At 35.9% G+C, this 24,124-nt stretch overlaps 1 protein-coding gene across 1 annotated transcript in view; it reads right to left on the reverse strand.

Moving 5' to 3' along the window:
- Nucleotides 1-24,124, reverse strand: part of Pde3b (phosphodiesterase 3B) — a 141,430-nt gene that overhangs the window by 24,945 nt on the left and 92,361 nt on the right. Inside the window, exons 3-7 of the mRNA XM_055627471.1 lie at nt 20,952-21,200; nt 18,229-18,368; nt 11,533-11,639; nt 7,085-7,295; nt 6,471-6,544 (exon numbers count right to left, since the gene is read on the reverse strand). Coding sequence (XP_055483446.1) covers nt 6,471-6,544; nt 7,085-7,295; nt 11,533-11,639; nt 18,229-18,368; nt 20,952-21,200 — 781 coding nt within the window. The remainder of the gene's footprint in view (nt 1-6,470; nt 6,545-7,084; nt 7,296-11,532; nt 11,640-18,228; nt 18,369-20,951; nt 21,201-24,124) is intronic.

Genomic DNA, 24,124 nt, shown 5'->3' on the forward strand with positions numbered 1-24,124 from the left:
TGTGTGTGTGTGTGTGTGTGTGTGTGTGTGTGTGTGTGTGTGTGTGTACGCGCACCCACATGCATGCACCTCACTTTGTAGCATGGGTTGGCCTAGAACTGTTAATATGTAGCTTAATCTGGGCCTTGAACTCACAGCAAGCCTCATGTTTCGCTCTCCCAAGTGCTAGAGTGATAGGCGTAAATATGCTGGCTCTTTTGAGTTCTTGAATGCACTCAATGACCTAGGTACACTGTCCCATGCCTCCAATCCCAGATACCAGGGAGGATGATCACTAAATTGAAGCCAACATGGGCAATTTAGAGAGCTACTATCTCTTAAGGAGATAAAAAAAAGGATAACAAAAAGTACTCATTGAAGTTAAACTTCAGAAGTAGGTTCAAAACCTGATGTTTGTACTTAAACTTAATGGCAAGATTTCTCTTCCCTATAAAATGTTGGTAGTAACTAAACAAATACACCAGTGATATCATAAAAACTGACTTAAGGGTCTGGAGAGATGGCTCAGAGGTTAAGAGCACTGGCTGCTCTTCTAGAGGTCCTGAGTTCAATTCCCAGCAACCACATGGTGGCTCACAACCATCTGTAATGAGATCTGGTGCGCTCTTCTCGCATGAAGGTATACATGCAGACAGAATATTGCATAGATAGATAGATAGATAGATAGATAGATAGATAGATAGATAGATAGATAGATAGATAGATTAGATATTAAAAAAAACTTATGCAAAGTTAATCAATTCTATGCCTAAAATACTGGATTACAGCAAATATTAATTTAGGATTAGAAAGTACGATTGTTTATAAAATATTGCTTTTCCAAATAAAACACAGTCATTTTATAAAATAAAATTTACAATATAGTAGTGCCTCTTTATCTGAAGACCCACTTTCCAATTTCAGTTACCCATGGTCAACGGCCACCCAAAATGCTCCATGGAGAAGTCTACAGAAGTCATGACCTCAAACTGTGTGCACACCAAACTGCTGAAACCTCACTGTTTTTCTCCAGCCCACCCAGCACCAGAATCACTTCTTCACCCAGTGTATCCAGGTCTATGGCTCCCACCTGTTTGTGACACCTAGTATCCACCTCAGTTATCAAATCAACTACATTGCTGCTGACAAGAGTATAGTAATTTACTTTACTTAATAAAGCCTGTAAGAAAGGGGACTATAATATTTAAATATTCTTGGTAAATACGGGCAGCCCCTACAATGATACTCTAAAACTAGGAGTTGATTTCAAATTGTTGCATTTTAAATGTAAAGCTATATTGCTGAAAACACCACACACCACACATTTGGAACAGAGCTGGAAGCTTCCTCCATGCTGGACAGAAGGTGCTATGCAGGGAGGAGAAAAGACATCAGCGGTCTAACCCAGCTGTGAACCCCACAAACAACAGGAACAACACACCAGGCAACATGTGCCAAAGCTCGAACAGTGGTATGACATACAGGGACAAGTAATAGTTTTCTAATTGTATCTGAAACCCCCTCCATGAGAGGGATTTCAAGCCTGGTACTGAAAACTTGATCAAAACTCCATGACTTGGGAGCTCACAGGCCCTATCAGTGGACTAGGGGAGGGGCATGGGAGGGGAAGAGGGAGGAAGCTACAGGTGGGATACAAAGGGAATAAATTGTAATAAATTTAAAAATAAATTTTAAAAATCTCAAAAAAGCAACAATTTGAAATCAAGTTCTAGTTTAGATTATCATTGTAGCGACTGTCGCTATTTACCAAGAATATTTAAATATTATAGTTCCCTCTTTCATGATAATTTACTTTTAGAACATTCTCGTCAACTCCAAAATGCCTGTCTATTATTAATCTCCATTATCCTTTTAGATCTCAACTGTTCTGACATTATATAATTTATTCTTTGAGAATGTGTTATAAATGTAATAATATGTAAATATTTTGAGCCTGTATTCTTTCACTTAAACAATATTATTTGTGTTGGATCATATACCAAAGTTCTTTCCTTTAACAATAAACAAAAATTCACTGTAGGCATATTTCATTCACAAGCTCGAATCTATACTGCTTCCAGATCTGCACTAAGTCTAATGATGCCTTGAGCAGGTTTTCTCCTGGGTATATTCTGAACTGTACTAGCGCTGAGTCATGTAAATCTACATGTAACTTTCTAGAAACTGTCAAAATGTTTTTGCACAAGGATCCAGATTCCTCTGCATTCTTCCACTAGTGACTCTCCCTTTGATTTTAGCTATTCTACTTAGAGTATTAGTATTATCTCATTGTAGTAGTAAATTACATTTCCCTGAAGATACTTGTCATCATTTTAATTATTCAGTTAGCTCTTTTGCCAAATGATTATCACTGAAATAACTCCTCCTCCTTCATCATGTTTTCTTTTCTTGTTTTTTGGACAAAGGTTTCACTCTGTACCCAGACTGACCTCTACCTCATGATCTCCTTGCCCCTTCTTCCTGCATTCATTAAAGTACCTGTCTCCATTTTTAATTAAATTTTTATTTTTTTTCTTATCAGTTACAGTTTATTAACTTTGTATCCCAGCTGTACCCGCTCCCTCATTCCCTCCCAATGCCACCCTCTCTCCCTCATCTTCTCCCTACCCCTTTCCAAGTCCACTGATAGGGGAGGTCCTCCTCCCCTTTCATCTGACCCTAGCTTGTCAGGTATCTTCAGGCCTGGTTACAAAGTCCTCCTCTGTAGCCTAGCAAGGCTGCTCCTCCCTCAGGTGGGGGAGGAGGTCAATCTTTGCTAGTCATTGAGTTCATGTCAGAAATAGTCCCTGTTCCCCTTATTAGGGCACCCACTTGGATACTGAGCTACCATGGGCTATATCTGAGCAGAGGTTCTAGGTTATATCCATACATGGTCCTTGGTTGGAGAAACAGTCTCATAGAGGACCCCCGTGCCCTGATACATTTGGTCCTTGTGGAGCTCCTGTCCTCTCCAGGTCATGCTGACTCCCCCTTCTTTCATATGACTCCCTGTACTCTGCCGAAGGTTTGGTTATGAATCTCAGTATCTGCTTTGATACACTGCTTGGTAGAGTATTTCAGAAGCCCTCAGTGTTAGGCTCCTGTCCTGTTACTTGTTTTCTTCTACATCCAATGTCCATCCCATTTGGCTTTCTAAGTGAGGATTGATCATCTTACCCTGGGTCCTCTTTCTTGAATAGCTTCTTTAGGTGTATAGATTTCAGTATGTTTATCCTATCGTAAGGGTCTCCATTTTTAACTAAGTAATCTGACATACTACTATTGAAATTTTACAGTTCTTTACTCTGTCTGAATGCAATTCCTACTCAGACAAATAATTCACAAATATGTCCTGTTAAGTCTTGATTTGTACTTTCATTTTCTTGTTAGTAACTTTAACTAAAACCCCCTTTGATTTCCTTTTTTTTTTGCTTCCTTCTTTCTGTACCAATCGGTACTGAGCTAGGATATTACTGGTTGTGGTAAGTAAGAGTTCTACCACTGAGCTATATCCTCAGCCCTCTTTTTATTTTTAAATTTTAGGGCAGGGGACTGGAGAGATGTTTTAGCAGTTAACAATACTGGCTCTTCTTCCAAAAGACCTGGGTTCAATTTCCAGCAGTTCACAACCATCTATAATCCAGTTCCTCTAACTGAAGTTCCAGGGTAACTAATGTCCTCTTCCAGCTTCCATGGGAAATGAATGCACATAGTGCACATTCATAAAAGCAGGCAAAACACATACACATAAGTAAATATTTTTTTAAAGTTGGCAGTTTCAAAGTGTCTCATTAAGTTGCAGAGAATGGCTTTGAATTTATTGTAAAGCCAGGGTGACTTTCACTCTGTAGTCCAAACAGACTGTGTACTTGCCTCCTAAGTAGTTGTCAAGGCCTGCCCCAACAGGTCTGGCTAAGCCTTAGATAGATAAAGCCAAATTTTGTCATTTTTTTTTTCTTTCAGAGATAGCAAAATTTGTATTTAAAAATGACTTTTTTCAATCTAAGAGCATAACAACTTTGGCCTATACTTTCTACAAAATTCATGGTTTTAATTTTTACAACATGACTTAAGTTATTTTTTTAAGCACATAGTGAAATAAGAGTTCAAGTTTTTGTTTTTGTTTTTCTTGCTAGTGGCTATATCCCAGCACTATCTGTTGAGAAAGTCATCCTTTCCATTCTCAACGATCATGGCTTACCTGGCAATATTAGTGGACCATTAATGCAAGACTCTTCTCGACCCTTGGTTCTATTCACTGACATGGACATTCATCTCTGTCCCCGTAACAAACATCTCAAATTCACGTATTCTATTGCAGGCCATCTGTACTGAATATAAACTTTAATATCCACTTTTCAATTTCCACCAAGTAAAATAAGAATCTGATACTGCCTCAGCAATGTTTTATAATTTTTACTGTACTAATTTTTTATTTGTTCTGTTAGATTTATTCTAGCTACCTTATTCTTTTTGATACTGCTTTCAATGAAACATTTTCTTTACTTCAGTTTCTAATGGCTTATTTCTAACATGGAGAAATGCAGTCGAATTAAACTTGTTTGATTCTAGTAGTTCTTGTAGGGGGCAGGGTGTGTGTGTGTGTGTGTGTGTGAGAGAGAGAGAGAGAGGAAGAGAGAGAGAGAGAGATGGGGAGAGGGGGAGATGAGAGGGGAAAGAGAGAAAGTATGTATGTTACAGTTTATATTGAAGATATACATGATCGATGAATAGATCTTCCTTTAGACTATAAATGACATCATTCATTCTTCTTTCTCTTACTTCTTCTTTCTCATACTAAACCATTATAATAATGCTGAAAAGAACTGCAAGCACCAAGCATTCTCCTAAGCCATTACTGACTTTCTAGAAAACATTAGTATTTCTCCAATAAGTATAATTTTGGGCTGATGAGATGGATCACCACATTGTTTGTGCAGACGACCCAAGTTTAGTTGTCAACACCCTCTTAAGGAGGCTCATGGCAACTTGTGACTCCAATTGCAGAGGATGTGAAAAACACTTCTAGCTGCTGTGGGCACCTGCATCCCATGTATATATCTACACACATACACATAATTAAAAATAAAAATGAATCTGAACAAAATTTAAAAAAGAATGTTAACGGGGTCAACAAGATTGTGCCAAGTCGGGTGACCTGAGTTCAAAACACTACTACCACAGTTGCCTCCTGACCTGCATGCACGTGTTTCATACACACTCACTTGCACTGATGGCTGTATGTAGTCTCTCAAATAAATAAATAGACAGACAAACAAATAAATGTAGGAAGCCCTGGGAATGTAGCTGTGTATTTTGTTACTTTTGTGTATACTGCTTATACAGTATAAGCAGTCGGATGTCCTGTGATTCTTGCATTTTTGGAATATGTGACCACAGGGGGCATTTTTATATTGCCAAATTCAGTCTGCTAGTATTTTGTTAAGAATTTTTATGTTATGTACATAGAGATATCAGCCTGTTGCCTGTTCTTGTGATGACTGTGGGGCTGTGCCATTAGAGTAATGTAAATCAGATGAGTAAGCTGGAAGGCTTTACTTCCTGTTTGGGAAGCATGTGTGTGAGGGATCAGCCAGTCTTCTTTTAAATAACCTTTTAACATGTAAAGTAAAGAGATACATGGATAGACAGACAGACAGACAGACAGACAGATAAAGCTTTTAAAAAACTATTAAGTTGTATACTTTTAAGAGTGAATTTTAGAGCTGGAAAGATGGCTCAGAGGTTAAGAGCACTGGTCGCTCTTCCAACGGTCCTGAGTTCAATTCCTAGCAACCACATGGTGGCTCACAAACATCTGTAATGAGATCTGGTGCCCCCTTCTGGCCTGTAGATGTACATGCTGACAGAACACTATACAAAATAAATAAATCTTAAAAAGAGTAAATTTTATAGTCCAGGGGGGATTAGGAAGAGCCTATTTCTTTGTTACCCTATTGTCTAGGATATAGCCTTTTAAAGTTTACACCTTCCATAATAAATTTCTTTTAAGTTATAAAATAGCTAAAATTTCATCAACAGCATTTCTTGTCTGATGGTATACAATGCTTCATAATAACACTAATCACTTCTCTCAATGCCATAAAACTATGTAATCCCTTTCAAATGTAAATTGTGTTTTACAGGTTTCAACGTTACTAATTTCACTATCAATATGAGCCATAACCAAAGACCACATTCATCTGCATAACACATTTCTTACTCTTCCAAATATGCCCACTACCTGTCACTTGTAAGTCATTCTTGGTAATTCGTGGAGAACAAGTGAAAACACTGTATTCTTCACTGTGAAGATAGACAAGTGTAAACTGTGATGTAATCAGTGTAGAGTATTCACTTAGCAAATGTAACTCTAGTTTCATTCCCAGCACCACAGAAAACAAAAACCCAGAAATGTAAAACTAAGTAATTGGAAGTTAAAAAACATTGCAAAACTTGAGCTCAAATACATATGATTGATGCATTCTCACCTGATTTTCCACTGTGGTGTTGTGTACCATCAGGTTCACATGTTGAAACATATTTGAGTATTTGATGTCCACAGCTTATAGAATAAACAGATAAATATATATGATAAAGTTTTGTTTTGTTTCCTAAACATAATAAAGAAATCTGACTGATTTTTAAACAACATCCCAACTATAAATGTACTAATATGCTAATCTGCAAATAAACCTGAATGATTTTATTCTAGGAAGTTCCTGTGTCCTTAAAAGAAATAATATATTTTTGAAAGTCAACACTAGAGTCTAAGGTAAAAACTTGTATTTCTATTGGAGCCAAAAAAGAACACCAAATCAACAAGGAACTTCAAAATAAGCACTAAGTAGTATATATTAAATAATTCTGTTTACAAAAATTTCATGAGTAAAATACCATTGTATTTCACCTTAGAGATTATTTATCAGAAATTAATAGCACTGAACTGAGAAAAATCACTTCTTTATAATAAAAACTACAAGGTAAATACAGAGGATATAGTCCTAATCCACCCGCACTTACTATAGAGACTCAGAAAACTGCTAATACCTCTTTTTAAAAAACCTGAATTCTGAAACAGAAATGAAGAGGCTACATGACTTACCTGCTACAGAGATTGCTATCAGAGTTTCTAAGGTACTGATAGAAATCAGCTGTATTGGGTACATTGGACAGGGATCTATGTAAAATAATACTTGGCTTAGTAAGGAAATCAGCAGTATCAGGAAATTCTATGGGTGATCGATTAGTTAGAGAGCCAGCAGACAATGGTACATGGCTTGGAGAATTCATAAGACTCAGGCTGGGCAAAGCACCTAAAAATTAACAGAGAGGGTATATAAATAAGCATGAATTTGTGAGTATGTGTTCACTGTATGTGTTTTGAGTTTTTATAAAGAGCATCTGCCTCCTAAAAAAAAAAGAAATTTCAATTAAAGAGTAAGTTTGTATCTATGCTGGGCTTTGGGACTAATTACTAAGTAATTAGTAGTCAACAGCCTCTGGCATAACAACACATGCTAGGTAAATACTGAGAGTTTCTTTACAGGTTTGGGCTGCACAGCAGAAATTCTTCAAGTTTACATTTTATGAAAGGCCTGTGTTTTCAAAAAGTAAAAAAAAAAAAAAAAAACCTTTATTGTCCACCTAACTAAAGTATTGGGAATTTTTCCTAATTTATAATATTCAGTATTGAAAAACTAAAGTTCTTAACAGTATTAGGGAAGTTGATAAAATTATACTAGAACAGTGACAGGCCCTTTTAAAAGACACATCCACAACTTCCTAGCTCATGCAACAAACAACTGAGAAGCTACTTTATGCTGAAAATGTGTTCAATTTCATAAAGGCAGAAAAAAATTTTTTAGTTTCTTTGTAGCTCAATAAGCCTAGAACACAGTAAAGAGAATAATACAAATAAAATGAGGACAAAAATCATTCAGGACCAAGTAGCATTTCTCTCAAATTATTGGTGGAATCTTTGGTGAATTCCTTGAAAAAAGTGATGAAGATTTACCTAAAGAGAGGTACACAGAAGAAATACTTTGGTGAAAATTAAGAGCCCTATAAAACGTTAAGTATATCATGAAAATATATCATCTATTTTTAACTATTCATGTATTCGTTGCCATTAGGCTGTTTGTGTATCTTGGCTATTGTGAATAATGCAGAAATGGACATGCAAGCACAGGGACCACCACAGGGACGACTTCCTTTGCGTCATCTCTAGGCGAGGGACTCTTGTTCGCAGCATACTTCTAAGAACACAAGCATCTGAGGTTCCCAGATGGCTAGGTCAATTTTTGTCCCCAACACTAGTATCATACGTTTTTAAAAGTTCTTTAACAGAACTTTCGATAATTTTTGAGAAGCTGGGTTCTAAATTCATTCCTTTGCATGTGCGTATCAACTTCAAGAACCATATGAAATGAAAATACTTGTTCTACTACTGAATCATCTTGGCATCTTTGTTGAAAATAACTTGACCATGAATGTAAAGTTTTATATCTGAATTCTGTTACCCAAAATTGAAGTATATTTAGGCTAATAACATATCACAACTCTGTAATAAGTTTTAATAACTAAACTTCTAAGGCCCCACTTTTTCTTTTGCATAAAACTCCATTTATTTATGTATTCATTAATTCATTCATTAATTCATTCATTCATGGGGTCTCTGTTTAAGTCTTTAAACTGTTATTTTGTTATTTTAAACTGTCATTTTTCATAATTCTGTCTATTTTCTGAATTATTTTGGATTATTTAATTTTTAAAAATCATACCTCTCTACCACCAATGCTAGTTTTTTTCTATATTATATGCATATGTGAAGTGTTAGTCTATGTGCTATTTCAATCAGGGCTAGATCTCATACAAGTTGATATCGATTTAACCTTTCTGTACCATTTCCTACTATTGTTACTATACATACATTATAAAACACTAAGAAGATCTGGGCATGGTGGTGCATGCCTTTAATCCCAGCACTCAGGAGGCACAGGCAGGTAGATCTCTGTGAGTTTGGGGCCAGCCTGGTCTACAAAGTGAGAACAGGAAGACAGCCAGGACCATATTATAGAGAAACCCTGTCTCAAAAAATAAAAATAAAATAAAAATAAATAAAATGATATGAGGAATTTATTGTTACTCAATAATTTCCTTATACCTACCTACTTGGGATAAAGGGTGCTTTTCACTTATGTATGCAGTTTCATACTGGATAATTTTTTTTATGCTACCTAAGGAACTTCCTTTGCAGAGATGTTAGCAAGAGATTCATTCAGCTTTGGTATATAAGAAAAACTGTTTCGTTTCCTAGCTTCTTTCCTGAATAAACAAATTTCCCTTAGTTGTACTGTTAGCCTATACAATGTGAAACAGTTATTGCCGGCACATTAACTAATATGCACCCACTGTGAGCTAAAACAAACAAACAAACAAACAAACAAAAAAACTAGAAAGAAATTTCTATACCACTAACTCTCCCTGATTACTGTCTTACATAAAGAGGGCAACACTGAAATCTTTTTTTACTGTTTCAGCATTTTTCAGATGCAGTTTGTTGTCTTTGGCTTCCAGAGTTGCTGTTTAAGTCATCATATTAGTGTTTTCCCTTGATAATAATCAGGTTTTTTTTGTTTATATGAGGAACTTTCCATTTATCTTTGCAATTCAGGAAATTGACTGTTTTATCTGAGATACTTTTCAACATTTAGCTAAGAGCCCACTGAGCTTCGTGAATCAGTTTTATTAACTAAAAAATTATAGTGTTCTACTGTCCTTTCTTTTGTAGTTTTATTTACACATATGCTTGAAAATTTGATACTGTTCCCCATTTGCACACTTGCTTCTATTATTTGTTTAACTTTTCTTCTCTCTATAACTCAGTTCCAACATCTTCTATTTCTCTGTTGTCAGGGTCAGTGCTTTTGTTTTCTATTGCAAGTCCCCAAGAACTTTTAACTTAAATTCATTCTTAAGTTCTAGATGTTCCACTAACTATCCTGCGCATTACAATTATCTGTCCAAAGTAGCTATATCTATGTTTTTGTCACTTTCTTTGAAGCATCATTGTTTAAGATTGTTAAACCAAGTAACATATGTAAATGTTTTTAGCACCTATTTCTCTTGACTATAAATAATATTTTACTGCCTTTTCACATTTATATCTTAACATACACAAAAGAATTTTGTTATATAAAAATATTGGACAGTCTTTGACATTGTATTTTTATAATGGCTTTAACTTTTATTTTACATGTGTGACTATTTTACCTGCATATATGTCTATGCACTATTTGTGTGCCTTGTGCTCATGAGGGCCAGAAGAGGGCATCAGATCCCCTGGAACTGAGTTACAGATGGTTGTGAGTTGTCATGTTGATGCTACACATCCAACCCAAGCAAAAGGAGCCAGTGTTCTCCAATGGCAGCCATTGCTCATCACCCACTATGTTATTTTTTAAATCTCTTTCACCTAAGAAAGTTTGGCAACTTATCTAATCTTGGATTTTTGGTTTACTTATTTATATGCTGTTTATGTATGTCTGCACTTGTGATATGTGTCTATGTGCATGTTTAGTTGAATATGTGTGTGCATATGGAGGCACAAAAAACCTACTGCATTGCTCCTCAGGAGCTGCCCATCTTTTGTTTGTTTTTGGTTTTTCCTTTATGCAGTGTCTGTCACTGACCTGAGGCTAGCCACATAGACTTGACTGGATAGCCCATGAACCCCAGGGATCCTTCTGCCTTTGCCTCTCCAGTGCACTACCACCTGAGGTCTGAAATGAGTTCCTTACTAGCTGAGATATTTTTCCATCCCTATAATCTTTAGGTTAAGAAAAATCCTACTAGAGCAGTGGTTCTCAACCTATGGGTTACGACCCCTTTGGAGTCAGCGTATCAGATATTTACATTACAATTCACAACAGCAGCAAAATTACAATGAAATAATTTCATGTTCTCGGGGGTTATCAAAACATGAGAAACTGTATTAAAGGGTCACAGCATTAGGAAGGATGGGAACCACTGTGTTAGGATGATTTGTCAAGGCATAGGCAGGGGTTTTTCTACTCTCAGACTAAATATTTGTAATTATTATCTTACATAATCAATGCACTCTCCTAAAAATTTTCCCTTGTTCTGGATCTACAACTATTTTAAGTCAGTACAATTATTCCTTATGTTGTATCTAAATGTGTCTATCAAAGTATATAGTACATAGATGTCCAAAATGTATTTACTGCATTGAACTAACAAATGGACAAATAGTAGCTAAGACAAATAGTGTAATTATGCCAATGCATTATGTGATACTCAAAATATGTGAAATAAAAAGCATGTAAATTACCATATGATTTGAGAGCCCCCATGTTTTCATCATAAGGAATTATTTGTATGCCAATCAAAGTGATATATACCCATAATTCCAACTACTTGAAAGACTGAGGTAGGAAAAGCCTTGACCCCAAGGATTCAAAGCCAGCTTGTACAACAGTAACACCTTGTCTCTTAAAAAAAATGTACTTTTAAAACAGGATGAGTTCTTACCAGCTCTTCTCAGACCTACATGGTGAGTCAATGACACAGATGATGATCTCTGCTTTGGAATTGTCAGGGAATTTGAACTAAAAGGCCCATTTAGGTGGCATCCATGACTAAAAAAAGGAAAAAATAAGAACTTTTAGATCATAAAAGTTTCTTTTTTTCCTATTTTCTCTTAGCAAATAAATTAGCAAAATAGTTCTTCTACACTCACACTTAAGACTTCTGCCTAAGGGCCCGGGGGGGGGGGGGGACTGCAGAGACTGATGCATCAACCAAAGACCATACACAGAGAGTGCCTAGACTCCCGGCTCAGATGTAGCCCATAGACAGCTCAGTCTCCATGTGTTCCCTAGTAAAAGGAGGAGAGACGGTCTCTGACATGAACTCAGTTGCCTGCCCCTTGAACACTTCTCCCTGGTGGGACGAGCTAGCCAGCCCACAGAGGAAGAAGATCCAGGCAGTCCTGATTGGACCTGATAGACTAGAGTCACACAGTGAGGGAGGAGGACTTCCCCTATCAGTGATTGGACTAGGGAAGAGAGAGGGAGGGTGGGATCAGGAGGAGATGAGGGAGGAGGCTACAACTGGGATACAAAATGAATAAATTGTAAATAAGAATAACAACAACAACAACAATAATAATAATTTTTTAAAAGCAGGTACAAGCATTGTAAATTATGCTCCAAAAACTTAATCCTATCCCTCATCATCAGTGTCACTCTTTAAATAAGCTTCATGTATTAAAAGGTTCCTTTGTCTCTTATTGGAACTTAGAAACATGAACTACTCTAGTAAAACAGATCTACAGAGTAGAGTTTGTATGGAGACAGTTTCCCATTCTGTAGTGGACTTTCATTTTACTTGTAACACTGGAGAAGTAATGCTGAGTAGCTACTGTTGACGAGGAAGTAATGAATGAGTGCTAAAGAGATAGGTCAGCAGTTAAGAGCTCTTGCTGTTTTTCCGAAAGAACCGAGGTTCATTTCCAGTGTTCCTGGTGGGTGACTCACAATCCAGCTTAAAGGGGTCTTTTGATCTCTTTGACCTCGGCAGTCATTGCACTCACTAGTACACACACACACACACACACACACACACACACACACACACACACACTACAGGTCTTGATGGGATAGGTAGGGTCAGACAGTAGGGGAGGAGGCCTTCCCCTATAAGTAGACTAGGGAAGAGGGATTGGAGAGGAAAAGGGAGGGAGGATGTGATCAGGAGGAGATGAGGGGCTACAACTAAGATACAAGTGAATAAATTGTAAATAATAATAAATAAATAAATAAATAAATAAATAAATAAATAAATAAATAAATAAATAAATAAATAAGTAAATAAATAAGACTTCTGCCTAACGCCTGGAGGAAAACCAGCAAAGCTTTTCTATTAAGAGGGCAAAATAATAAATTCTTCTGACTTTTCAGTCCATAATGTCTCTGATGCAACTTCTCAATGCTGCCACAGCAGTAAAGGAGCCCCATAAACACGATAAACTGGCACAGGCAAGTTTCCACATGATGCTGTCCACAAAACAGGTTATGGAACAGATGACGTCCACCAGGTGTAGTTTATTCATCATTCCTAAAGTTAGTTATCACCTAAGTGTCTTCTTGAAACAGACCCTGTTTCCATCCCCATGGTTTCCAATTTAGTAAGGCTTGAATAGGCCAGGTTAATATGGTTTTCTAAGAAGGCTTTAGATGACACAAGTGTGATCAGAGTCCTCACTGCGAAGTACTGGCCTAAGGTAAAGCTCTTATTTTTTTTTCCTGTTTCTCAGAAACACTATCATTATCTCAGTCATTGTACAGAACTGAAATATTTACTATAGGTTCTAGGGCTTTCATTAAGAAATTAAATATGTATAAGATATTATCCATATTTATACTTAGTAAGCAAAGATAATAAGTAAAATAAAATGTACATTATCTGTTACAAAGTATATGAAACACATAGTTGTTACATCTTCCTTTCTTTTTATATTTACTGGATTACTTTCTTCTACTGGTTGATTCCACATGTGCCCACAAAGATATAATCAATGTCACTCCTATAAGACACTTATTTAGCAACCATTCTTCTTAATAGTTACAAGTTTGCCAAGAATTCACAGCAATTTAACAGGCCTCAGGACTACATTCTGTATCTACTTTCTTTTAATTTTTATTGATATAGGCTCTGTTCTCAGTAAGGTCCTACCCACCTCCTTCCATCCTGCATATTTTTTCAAACTCCATTTTCTCAATAAGGAGCTAGTTTTGACCTCAGAGGTATTTACTTATATTTCTATTATAAATGTTCCTATATTGCTCATAATTTTAATGCTTAAAGATTCTTTGAATATTTATGTGGTATGAGTGCATGTGTGTATGCACGTTCATGTGTGTGTTCACTGGCAGGTATAATGTATGTATATAAGCATAGGTGAGGAGGCTTGAGCTGACATAGAGAATCTTCACTGAGTGTTCTCAACTTCACTCATTCTTAGCACTGAGCCCAGAGCTAGTTAACAGAGGTAAGCTAGCTTCATCAGGGGTACCTTTTCTCTGCATTTAGAGTGCTAAAATTATAAACAGACTATCAATTCAGCATTTATATAGGTGCTAGGAATCCAAACTCAGGTCCTTATTCACTGAGCTATTTACCCAGTCTCTAGAGATTGCTTTGTCTCATTGATTTGTGAGTTTCTTGTGGGTCTGTGTCCTTCTCATGTTAATATTGACTGTAGATATAGCTCAATGCTTGATAGAGGTGTTCAAAGGATTTGAAGGGCAAAAAAAGAATAGACTTTTTACATTTTTGCTTTACAACAGATAATAGATCTTGTCTACTCTTTCCTTCACAGAATCAATATCATAATTAAACATGGATGCCATACTCTATATGACATTTGTTAAAAGCAGCCATCTATCTTTAAAGATCTATATTAATGTAAATATAACCATTCACTGTGAATGAAAGACTTTAGTACTAACGGTGAGAACTGCTAGAAAGTAAAAAGTTTCATAAAGTGGGAGGGAGTGTTAGGAAATTCCACAAGCTGCACTTACTTACTTATCCTTTAATGAACAAAGCTATTTTTCTCAGAAGGTGATAGCATTTGCTAGTCATTCAGTTATTTGAAAATGTGAGTACTTATCAGAAAGCTTCAAAAAGTCTAAAACAAGCTGCATGCTTATTGTTTTCACGTAGAGAAATTTCCAAATTATTTTCAATGCTCTTAATCAACATTTCTGTTGTTTCTTCTCTATTTTTCAGTGCAAGAGTTAATCCAGTGCCTCCTGTTACTCTCATTTTTTTTTTTTTTTTGAAAGACTGTTCCACTGATTTCCATCTTTTCCAAATAAGGCTGCAGATTTGTCACTCTATAGGTATTACTAGTAAGGGATCCCAAAAGCTAATGATTAGAAAAGCCATTCAATCAAAGCTTTGGTAAAGGAAGATGAAACTGGTGAATGACACTAGAACTGTCTTAATTCAATAGCCCATGTAAGCTGTAGCAAAACCATGAAACAGTGTAGTTAAAAGATTGTTTATAATTTTTATTTTTTTATATTAATCACAGGTTATTTATTTTGTATCCCAGTCATAGCCCCCTCCTTCATTCCCTCTTAATCCCACCCCCCATCTCCTCCCTGCCCCTTTCCAAGTCCACTGATAGGGGAGGTCCTCCTCCCCTTCCATCTGACCCTAGATTATCAGGTCTCATCAGGGCTGGCTGCAATGTCCTCCTCTGTGGCCTAGCAAGGCTGCTCCTTCCTCGGGGGAAGGGGAGGTCAAAGAACCAGCCATTGAGTTTATGTCAGAAATTTATGTCAGTCCCTATTCCCCTTACTAGAGAACCTACTTGGATACTAAGCTACCATTGGCTACACCCGAGCAGGGGTTCTAGGTTATATTCCTACATGGTCCTTGGTTGGAGAAACAGTCTCATAAAAGATCCCTGTGCCCAGATATATTTGGTCCTCGTGGAGCTCCATGATAAGGGAAAAGATGAAATAGAGGGCAACATTACTGAAAGACTCAGCTGCTATCTGGAATGAAATACAAGGTACCATATAACATGAAAAGCATTCTAAGTAAATTAATTTTGTAAACAATCATTAAGCCAGAGGAAGATAGAATTATACCAAGAATTAAAGGCCAAAAATTGGTAACAGATTAAAAAGACTGCTGAGGAATGAGAAAACTGGTTTCAGTTATACTCAGAGAGGTTTAATACTGAAATCTTGTTAAATTCATTGTCAGCAAAGCTATAATCAGACACAAAACTGAGTTCAAATCAAAACCCAAAATTCTACGATGAGGACTATAACTTATCAGGGTGAATACAGAGCTATTACAAAACCCTACTTTTTCCTGGATAAAGTATCAGTGTATTAATTGATGTCATATAGTGTATGTCTGTATTTCATCTTTTCTCAACTGAGGCTCCTCTTCCTGAATGACCCTAGCTTACGTCAAGTTTACATAAAACTTGCCAACACACTATGTTATCCCAACTATGTATTAAGTATATTTGGATATTTATTATGGAGAAACTCCAGCTTCTGTATACTAGAAAAACTATATTTAGCCTTTAAATATATGTCTCCTTAAAGAAGACATACATCATAAAACTAATTACGTTTTTGCCCAAATTTCCAAAACATTGATGAAAAATATGAGTTTGTTTGAATAATTTAACTGAATCTGGAGAATCTATGTACATCACTGAAGATTAAAATTTATCTAGTCCATATTTCTATTTTAACTATTTGAGGCAGCACCTAGATAAAAATGACTTGGATTTAATAAGTAAAACATTTTTAAGTAAAAATATATTGGCATAATATAAATATGAAGAGTAAAAACAAAAACACAAACACAAACAACATTTGTGTTCTTGCTTTTTAAATTCAACAGTATTTCCAATATGATAATTTCTTCCTATAGCACAGAAACCTAAGTCTTCTGCTCACTTCTGGTTTCCTATTTCCCATTTCTGCATTATACTTCCTTTAAAAAAGAAGTTCAAGACATTCTCATTCTTCTGTACTATAAAGTATTCATACTTCACTCTACTATTCTAAACATTAAAGTTTTACGAGAAATTAATTAATTTGATCAAACATTACAAATTTAAACTAACACACAAAACAATGTGAAAATTATAGTTATCTGAGTATATTTCACATATAATTCTTAACATAGATTTTAACACATGTTCCAATCCTGCCATCTACTGTTTCAAACATGTAACTATACACAGCTGAAACTAAACAAAGTTTAGCTTGACATCTGCTCAGTAGTAAGATACTGTGCCTCAACATGAACTTGACATTCATTACAAATCTTCTATTCCTGATGAGTGACTGAAAAGTTTCTACCCACACAAGAAACAGATCAGTATCTATCATGGCTTTCAAAAGATGAAGTATTGAATCTTCTGTTATGAGGGAAAATATTTATTAATATCATACAATTTCAGTTCATAATTTCCCAGCCTCATTTAACTGTGATTCTGATTTTGAGAGTTTCCATTATAAGATTAAAGAATGCATGTGTAGTCTTGGCTTAAATAGGAACAGAATTTGGAACATTCTTGCTACTTTAAACTAGCAACTATGCCAAGTCTAGAAATGTGCTTCTTCTTTTCTAAGTCCTTAACTGTGTTGCACCACACAACGGATTGGTGACTGCCTCCAAAAATTTGAAAGGTGCCCCAACATATAGTAGAAGCCTTGCCTAGCATGTATCAGGTCTCTAGGTTTGAGCCTCTGCAGGAAAGGTCAGAAGGGTCTAGGAACAAAGTGTACTAAATTAATTTTAGTTGCCCTATACCAGTGGACCACGGCCCTCTGGGGATCAAATAACCCTTTTAACGAGGTCACCTAAGACCATCAGAAAACACAGACTTTTACATTATGATTCATAACAGTAGCAAAATTAAAGTTGTGAAGCAGCAATGAAAGTATTTTTTATGGTTGGGGGTCACCACAATGTGAGGAACTGTAATAAAGAGTCACATCATTAGGAAGGCTGAGAACCACTGCCCTAAGCCCTAAGCCATCTCATGGATATGTTTTTTTTTTAAGGCTCTAGCATTCTCCATATCCAGCTGACCTAAGCTGTGAGAGATTGTTACTTTCTTTTTAATCATCAGTTTCTTGATTATAACTACTATTGATAAGGTGGGCTATGCAAGCTTAATAAAAACAAGCGGTAACCCAAAACTGTTCCCACTCTATATCTGAAAACCCATAAATAGGATAGAAAAGGAAGTAACCCTATTCCAAAGAAAATTACAACTATTTCTGGAATTCCATAACTTCTCCTCTGTTTGAAAGAAAACTTTAAGCAATACTTCCCTTGTGTAAAACTTGGCCATCAAGCTATCCAAAATCCCATAGTGCTACTCTCTCTTTAGAAGCCTGCGTCCACCCCTTGAGTAGTATTTCCCTGCCTTATAATTAACCTTTAATACTTTATCTTATCTTTCCATTTTTATCTTTGACAGAGACAAGAACTAAAACACTGGCTAGAGGTCTCAATATACTTAGGGTCTTCTCAGGCTTTAACATCTTTAAGAATTACTATCCATGTTGTCCTTAAAAAAGTGCAACAATTCTTTCTTGATTTTAAGACTGTTTCAGACTTTACTTGTCAAGAAATGAATGCTTTAGGTTTAAAAGGCTCTCAGGATTTTACCTTGGAACACCCAGTTCATGGGGGGGCCTCTTGCCACTGCTGCGATCCCACCTTGAACAGTGCTCATTAGCTAGCAATGCTGATGCTCCTGAGCTCCTCCTCAGCTGTGGAGTTGGGAAACTGCTTCTGCTACTCAATCCCTGCCAAATAATTTCAAATTATCATCCTTTAATATGCTATATATAATGACATGTGAAAATATTAATATAATATGTGCAGGCAAAACAAAAGTTCACTCTGAAAATCTTGCAGCTTTCCACGTCCACTTCCAACTTCCATAATTTATATTGTTAATCTATTGATTTTTTTTCACATAAAAAAGCTCCTGAACTTTTGTTACAAACTACACATTTTATTTTTTACATTTTACTCTTAGGTTCAAGAAAAAGAAAAAAATTGTAATTTTAAAAATGGGTTGAAAGACTGACACTAAAACTCCACTTCAGATGACCAGGTTAGGACACAGGGTGAGCATCAATTTTTATATTTTCAGCAAAACATATCTAAGTACATGATAGCTAATATAGAGAAATTCCAGGATTCTCAGTTAGCTTTAAAACTAATGATTAAATTAAGTACAGCGACTCGTAAACATTTTACTGTAGTAATTTCTGACAAAATTCTCAACTGATCTAAACATTCAATTATAGGGAATACGTTTTTCCCCACTGCAGACACTACACTTTCAAAAAGCTAAACATTATATATACGTGTATACACACACACACACATTTTCACAAGGACAGTGATTTTGTCAAAGTCTGTGTGTTAAGTCGGATGCACAGTGAAAACATTCTATATACAACCCTTGTTTACTCTGATTTAGCTTCATATAAACTTTCTTAGTTCACAGAGTTCATAGCATATGTATAAAATATTTCTATTGAATTATCTGTCCCTATTCCCTTTCCTTTACTAAATTTTTTTGACAAATTCTGTGGCTCTTTTCTGTAAAAAAGTAAGTCTTAGTATGTCTATGCTTTACCAAAGTAAGAGACAAATTAGATATGAAATACTAATAAGGAATTTAAATAACAAAGAAAACAAGATTGTTACTTCCTGGTAATCTTAAATGACTAACATCAGCAGATTCCAGCACCCTAAATTACTATAATTAACTATAATGCTTAGGAAATAAGCTATTTAGACTTTCTACTTAATTAATATCATGTTTAAAATGGTTTTTAAATGTACAAGAAAACTTTTCTATACAGCAAGTACAAAAGCATCATAATGAGTTCAATGGGGGTTTTCTGATTAGATTACTTTGTAAGACTTTTGAAGCAAAGTGTAGTATGTAGCCCAGTCCTCTGGCTTCCACCTCCCCAGTGCTGCAGTTACAGGAGGACACCACTATATCCTGCTAATGTTTATGACTTTAAAGAATTGCTCTCTTTAATAATCACTACCTCAGATCAATAAATGTCAGTGGGAAATGAAAAAAAAAAACATAGTGGATGAAAACTCAAAGATATCTTAGTATTATTTCACAGATTTCTGACTATTGTCCCTTTGGGTGTTTGTGATTATATGGTTATGTGGTGCACTAAAAAAGTCATATGAGTTAATACAATTGTTAAATGAGCTCTAGTGAATGGGCAGCATTTGCTAAACTTTTTAAAAGTAAAAGCACCAACTATCTATGACCCAGATGATCAATAGGTTTCAAGCCTGTAACTGTCCTTGCTTACTTAAATTTTCAACATTTCTAAACCCAATGTTGAGACCTGACAAAAATGAAATTAACTGACCAAAAGTCCCTCAATTCCCATATTTCCCTTTTCTAGGTTCTATATAAACTAGTACAATTTAACAAAATTAACTTGTTTGAATTTTATCTTCTCTTGTTTAGGTTTTCTTGGTTAGCTGCAGAATCAGTTAAACTACAACAATCCCTGAAATATTTCTAACTTTAAAACTTCATGATTGCAGTTATTAGTGAAGATGTACAATATAGCAATAGATAATAAACAGCACTATGAACAAGCATAATATGTACCAAGTTAATATATCCTGTATGTATTCGTTTTTAAAGTAAACCTTAGTTTTAAGTACCAAGGCAGGTTGCTACCCATGGGGGACCTCCTCCTACTCTGAGGGAGAGGAGAGGGAAGGGTGAGGAGAGGGGCTGCAATCAGGATGTAAAATGAGTAAATGAATACATTTTAAAACAAAAATTAATTCCATAACTAATTATTGAAAAACCAATGCTCGCTTAGAGATAAAAATGTCAGTGAGGCAGGGTTTTAAAGCTATAAAAATCATTAGGTAATAACATTATAATGGTCATTTGTTCTTGGTTCAACAAGTGTAATTCCAGAACACTATAAAAGAAAAGAAATTAATGACATGATCTCGCTTATGTAAGCCTGAAACTAAGTTCCTTGCTGCTTTCTAATTCTTACTACAATGATACCAAATAGTTCTTAGCACATAAATTATAACTGCTGAATATCGAGTGCTATTTAAAATAAAAACAGCTAGAGTCATAACATTTGCCCAGCATATGTAAGGCCCTGGGTTCAATCCCAGCACTGGAATGAAATTAATGAAAAGTACAGACTTACTTTAATTTATAAATGCCTACAAGGCCACAAGCAATATGATATAATATCAAAGAATCTGACCCTTGGAAAGAAAACTGTGTATTACCTAACATTTAGAGGAATGTTTTTAATGAAAACAAATCATTAAATAAGGCTGGATGGTTAATGTATTTTAACCTTGTGAAGTTTTCGATCTCCTTTCTCTACTGGATCTTCTACTTCAGAGCAGGGATAAAATCCAGGAAATGGTGTGAGAGGATGAATCTTTGGCCTACAGGAACCTGAGAAAGCACCCATCAAGCTACTGATACTCCGCAGAGAAGAAATGACTTGTGGAGGAAGGCTTGGGTCAATCAGAAGGTCTGACACCATATTGCGAGCTTCATTTAGCACTGAAAGATCAACTCCATTTCCACCTCCAGAATTCTAGAAAACGAAAAAAAAGGAAAATTATGTGTTTGTTACATAGAAATTTTAACACTAAAACAAATAAACAAAAAAACCTGATTTAAACTAAGGTGTTTCTTATAATGCCTAATAATATAACTTTGTTAATTACAAAATTTTAATGATATGACTTGTCATGAATAACAATAAATAATAAAATTCTAATTTGAGGTGTGTGTGTGTAACAGACACTATAAGCTGTAGTATTTTTGATACTAAAAATACTAAATATAAGCTTTAATATTTTTGATAATATGGTTTTATTTCTTTAGCCTATGTCATAACAAATGGTAGTCATTACTTCATAACTAGCATATAACTAAATATGTGTTAACTCTAAAGTCTACAATCCTGCTACTTCAGTAATTTATTGATGACTTCCTTACCTTCATGGCAAAACTTATAAAAATTTAAGCTCTTGTGTCATAACCTTACTTAAGAAGCATCATGACAGATGTGCTGCAAAGATTCCTGGATTTGAAGTCTAGACTTTAAACTTAATGGTGACCTTTAACATACATAAAAGTATATCAGTGTTATTGTAAAAAGAAAAAGTGAGAGTACAGAAAAAAATGGTATGAGGATTCAAAAGAACAAAAGCTAAGTTTGAGCTGAATGAATCAAAATGTATGAATGTCATAGTTGGAGTGAGAATCTAAAACTTTGGTAGAATTTAATTTAAAATTGTTGAGAACATTGTATCCCAAGTTATTTGTCAATGTAGGGTCATGTAGGGTCATAAAAAGAAAATACAAACCACATAAAAGAGAGGGAAGAAGAGAAGGTGATTGGAGCTAAGATAATTTTAGAGTATAGTCAGTGTTCACGCAGAAGGCGCATGTATGTCAGGAAACGACAGAGTTATAGAAGACAAGGATCTGGTGCAGAGTCTAACAAGTAAAGTGCAGAATCAGCCTGGCCTGCGTCTGCAGCAGAACACCGACATGGGGCAACTGGAAGAAAAGTAATGATAAAGGAGGTAGTTGGCGAGTCACAGTGCCAAAAGGCAAAAAGGAGCTCACTGAAATGTGTGGATTCTTTTAAGTCTATGACAAGGCCTTGCTTTTCAGTTCTAGCTGAGACAGAGAAGCAGTAAGCAAGACAACATGATTCAACACAGATTAAGTTGAATATTCAACCAATTTATAATGTTAATGTTGAACATAATTCCATTTCTCACTGTCTTATATTCAGTAAAAATCTTGAGTTTGTACAGAAAGCTAATAATTGTTTCTGCATCTTAAATGTTACTGAAGGAGAAACAGACAGGAAGAGAGAAAGGCAGAAGGACAGATGGCGAAGAAGGAAGCAAGGAGAACCTGCAACTGGTACACTGAGAGTGGCTGTGCTTGGCCTAAAAAATAATTTGGTCTCTGACCATTTTTGTACCATAATTTCAGAGGTGCTTAATTAATAGTTGCTGTTACTGAAATTAATGTAAGATGAGTTTACATTTATATTTAGGTCTACTATGTAGCAAGTATTTCAACCAGTTCTCTGAGGAAACTTGTAGTATTCTCAAACTACTTTCAGTAAGAGAAACTACTTGGCCAACTCTATCAGGCCAACTCCAGCCCAAAAGTAGAAAAGCTGACTTAAATACTGTATCACAAATTCAGGCAACACAGCACAGCCAAGGATTCAGGGCACAAAAAGGCAAAGACTCAGAGCTAAGACAGAAGACAGAAATGAATTCAAAGGAAGTAACAGAAGGAAGTGCCTTCTCCTCTAGTCCCTGGACTGGGCAGCAGAAGCAAGATAACAACAGACACATCATTCTTTGGAAACTGTGGCAATACTATGCACACACTGTGCTGCATCTTAGCTCCAAGGCCTACCACCTACAGACGTTGGCCTGCGGCAAATGTGGCCACCCTGCCAAGTGCAAGACAAAGTATAACTGGAGCTGTACCCTGCCAAGGCTGAGACACCACACTACCGACCCTGGGTGGCTTAGGCATCTAAAAATTATCTATAGAAGATGTGGCCATGGGTTCCATGAAGGAACAACACCTGCACCCAAGAGGGCAGCTCTGCATAAAATAAATGCAGTTGTAGAGTAAATATCCTGATTCTAAAAAATGAACACAGAAGTCTAGATGGCTCACTATGATTTGCTTGCTGCTCTTCCAGAGGGCCTGGGTTTGGCTCCCAGCACCCACAGTGAACCCACTGGTACAGATAACCTGTCGCTCTAGCTATGGCCTGAGACCAGTCACAATCACATACATATACATTTTTTATAAACAGCTGTGCTATTCTTCCTCCCTGGAGGAACTTGCTAGTGATTCATAACTGGCACAAGATAGAGAGGCTGGGAAGCAGAGCATTCACAGGAAACAGAAAGGGGCTCTCTTTAGTCTCCAGTGTCTGGGAAAACAAATCCAGAAAGGTTTAAAGGCAAGTCAAACTCTATGAAGGAGGAACTTAAAAGGGCAAGCAAGATCATAATAGAAGAAAACAAAGAAACAAGCTTAAATTAAATACTGCTTTTTCTATTAAAGGCATTTGCCCATTCATAAACAGTGGCCAGAGATAAAGCAGAAATCCTCAGAAATATTTCTAATTTGTAGAGAATCTTTCAATTCATATTAAAATTTAGTTAATTTTATGTCTAAATTTTTATTTGAAAAAAGGTATCCTGGGTCAGTGAAATAGCTTAGTGAGTAAACTATACTTGTCACCAAGCCTGAAGTCCTGAGTTAAATCCCTAAATCCCTTATGGTGGAAGGAGAGCAGTGAGTTCACATGTTATTCTCTGATACCCACATGCCTCTCCCAACCCAAATGATAGGTAGGTAGGTAGATAGGTAGATAGGTAGATAGGTAGGTAGGTAGGTAGAGATAGATAGATAGATAGATAGATAGATAGATAGATAGATAGATAGATAGATAGATAGATA

The sequence above is a fragment of the Psammomys obesus genome, unplaced genomic scaffold (genome assembly GCF_907164565.1).
Source record: "Psammomys obesus unplaced genomic scaffold, mPsaObe1.curated_primary_1811, whole genome shotgun sequence".
Classification (NCBI taxonomy): Eukaryota; Metazoa; Chordata; class Mammalia; order Rodentia; family Muridae; genus Psammomys; species Psammomys obesus.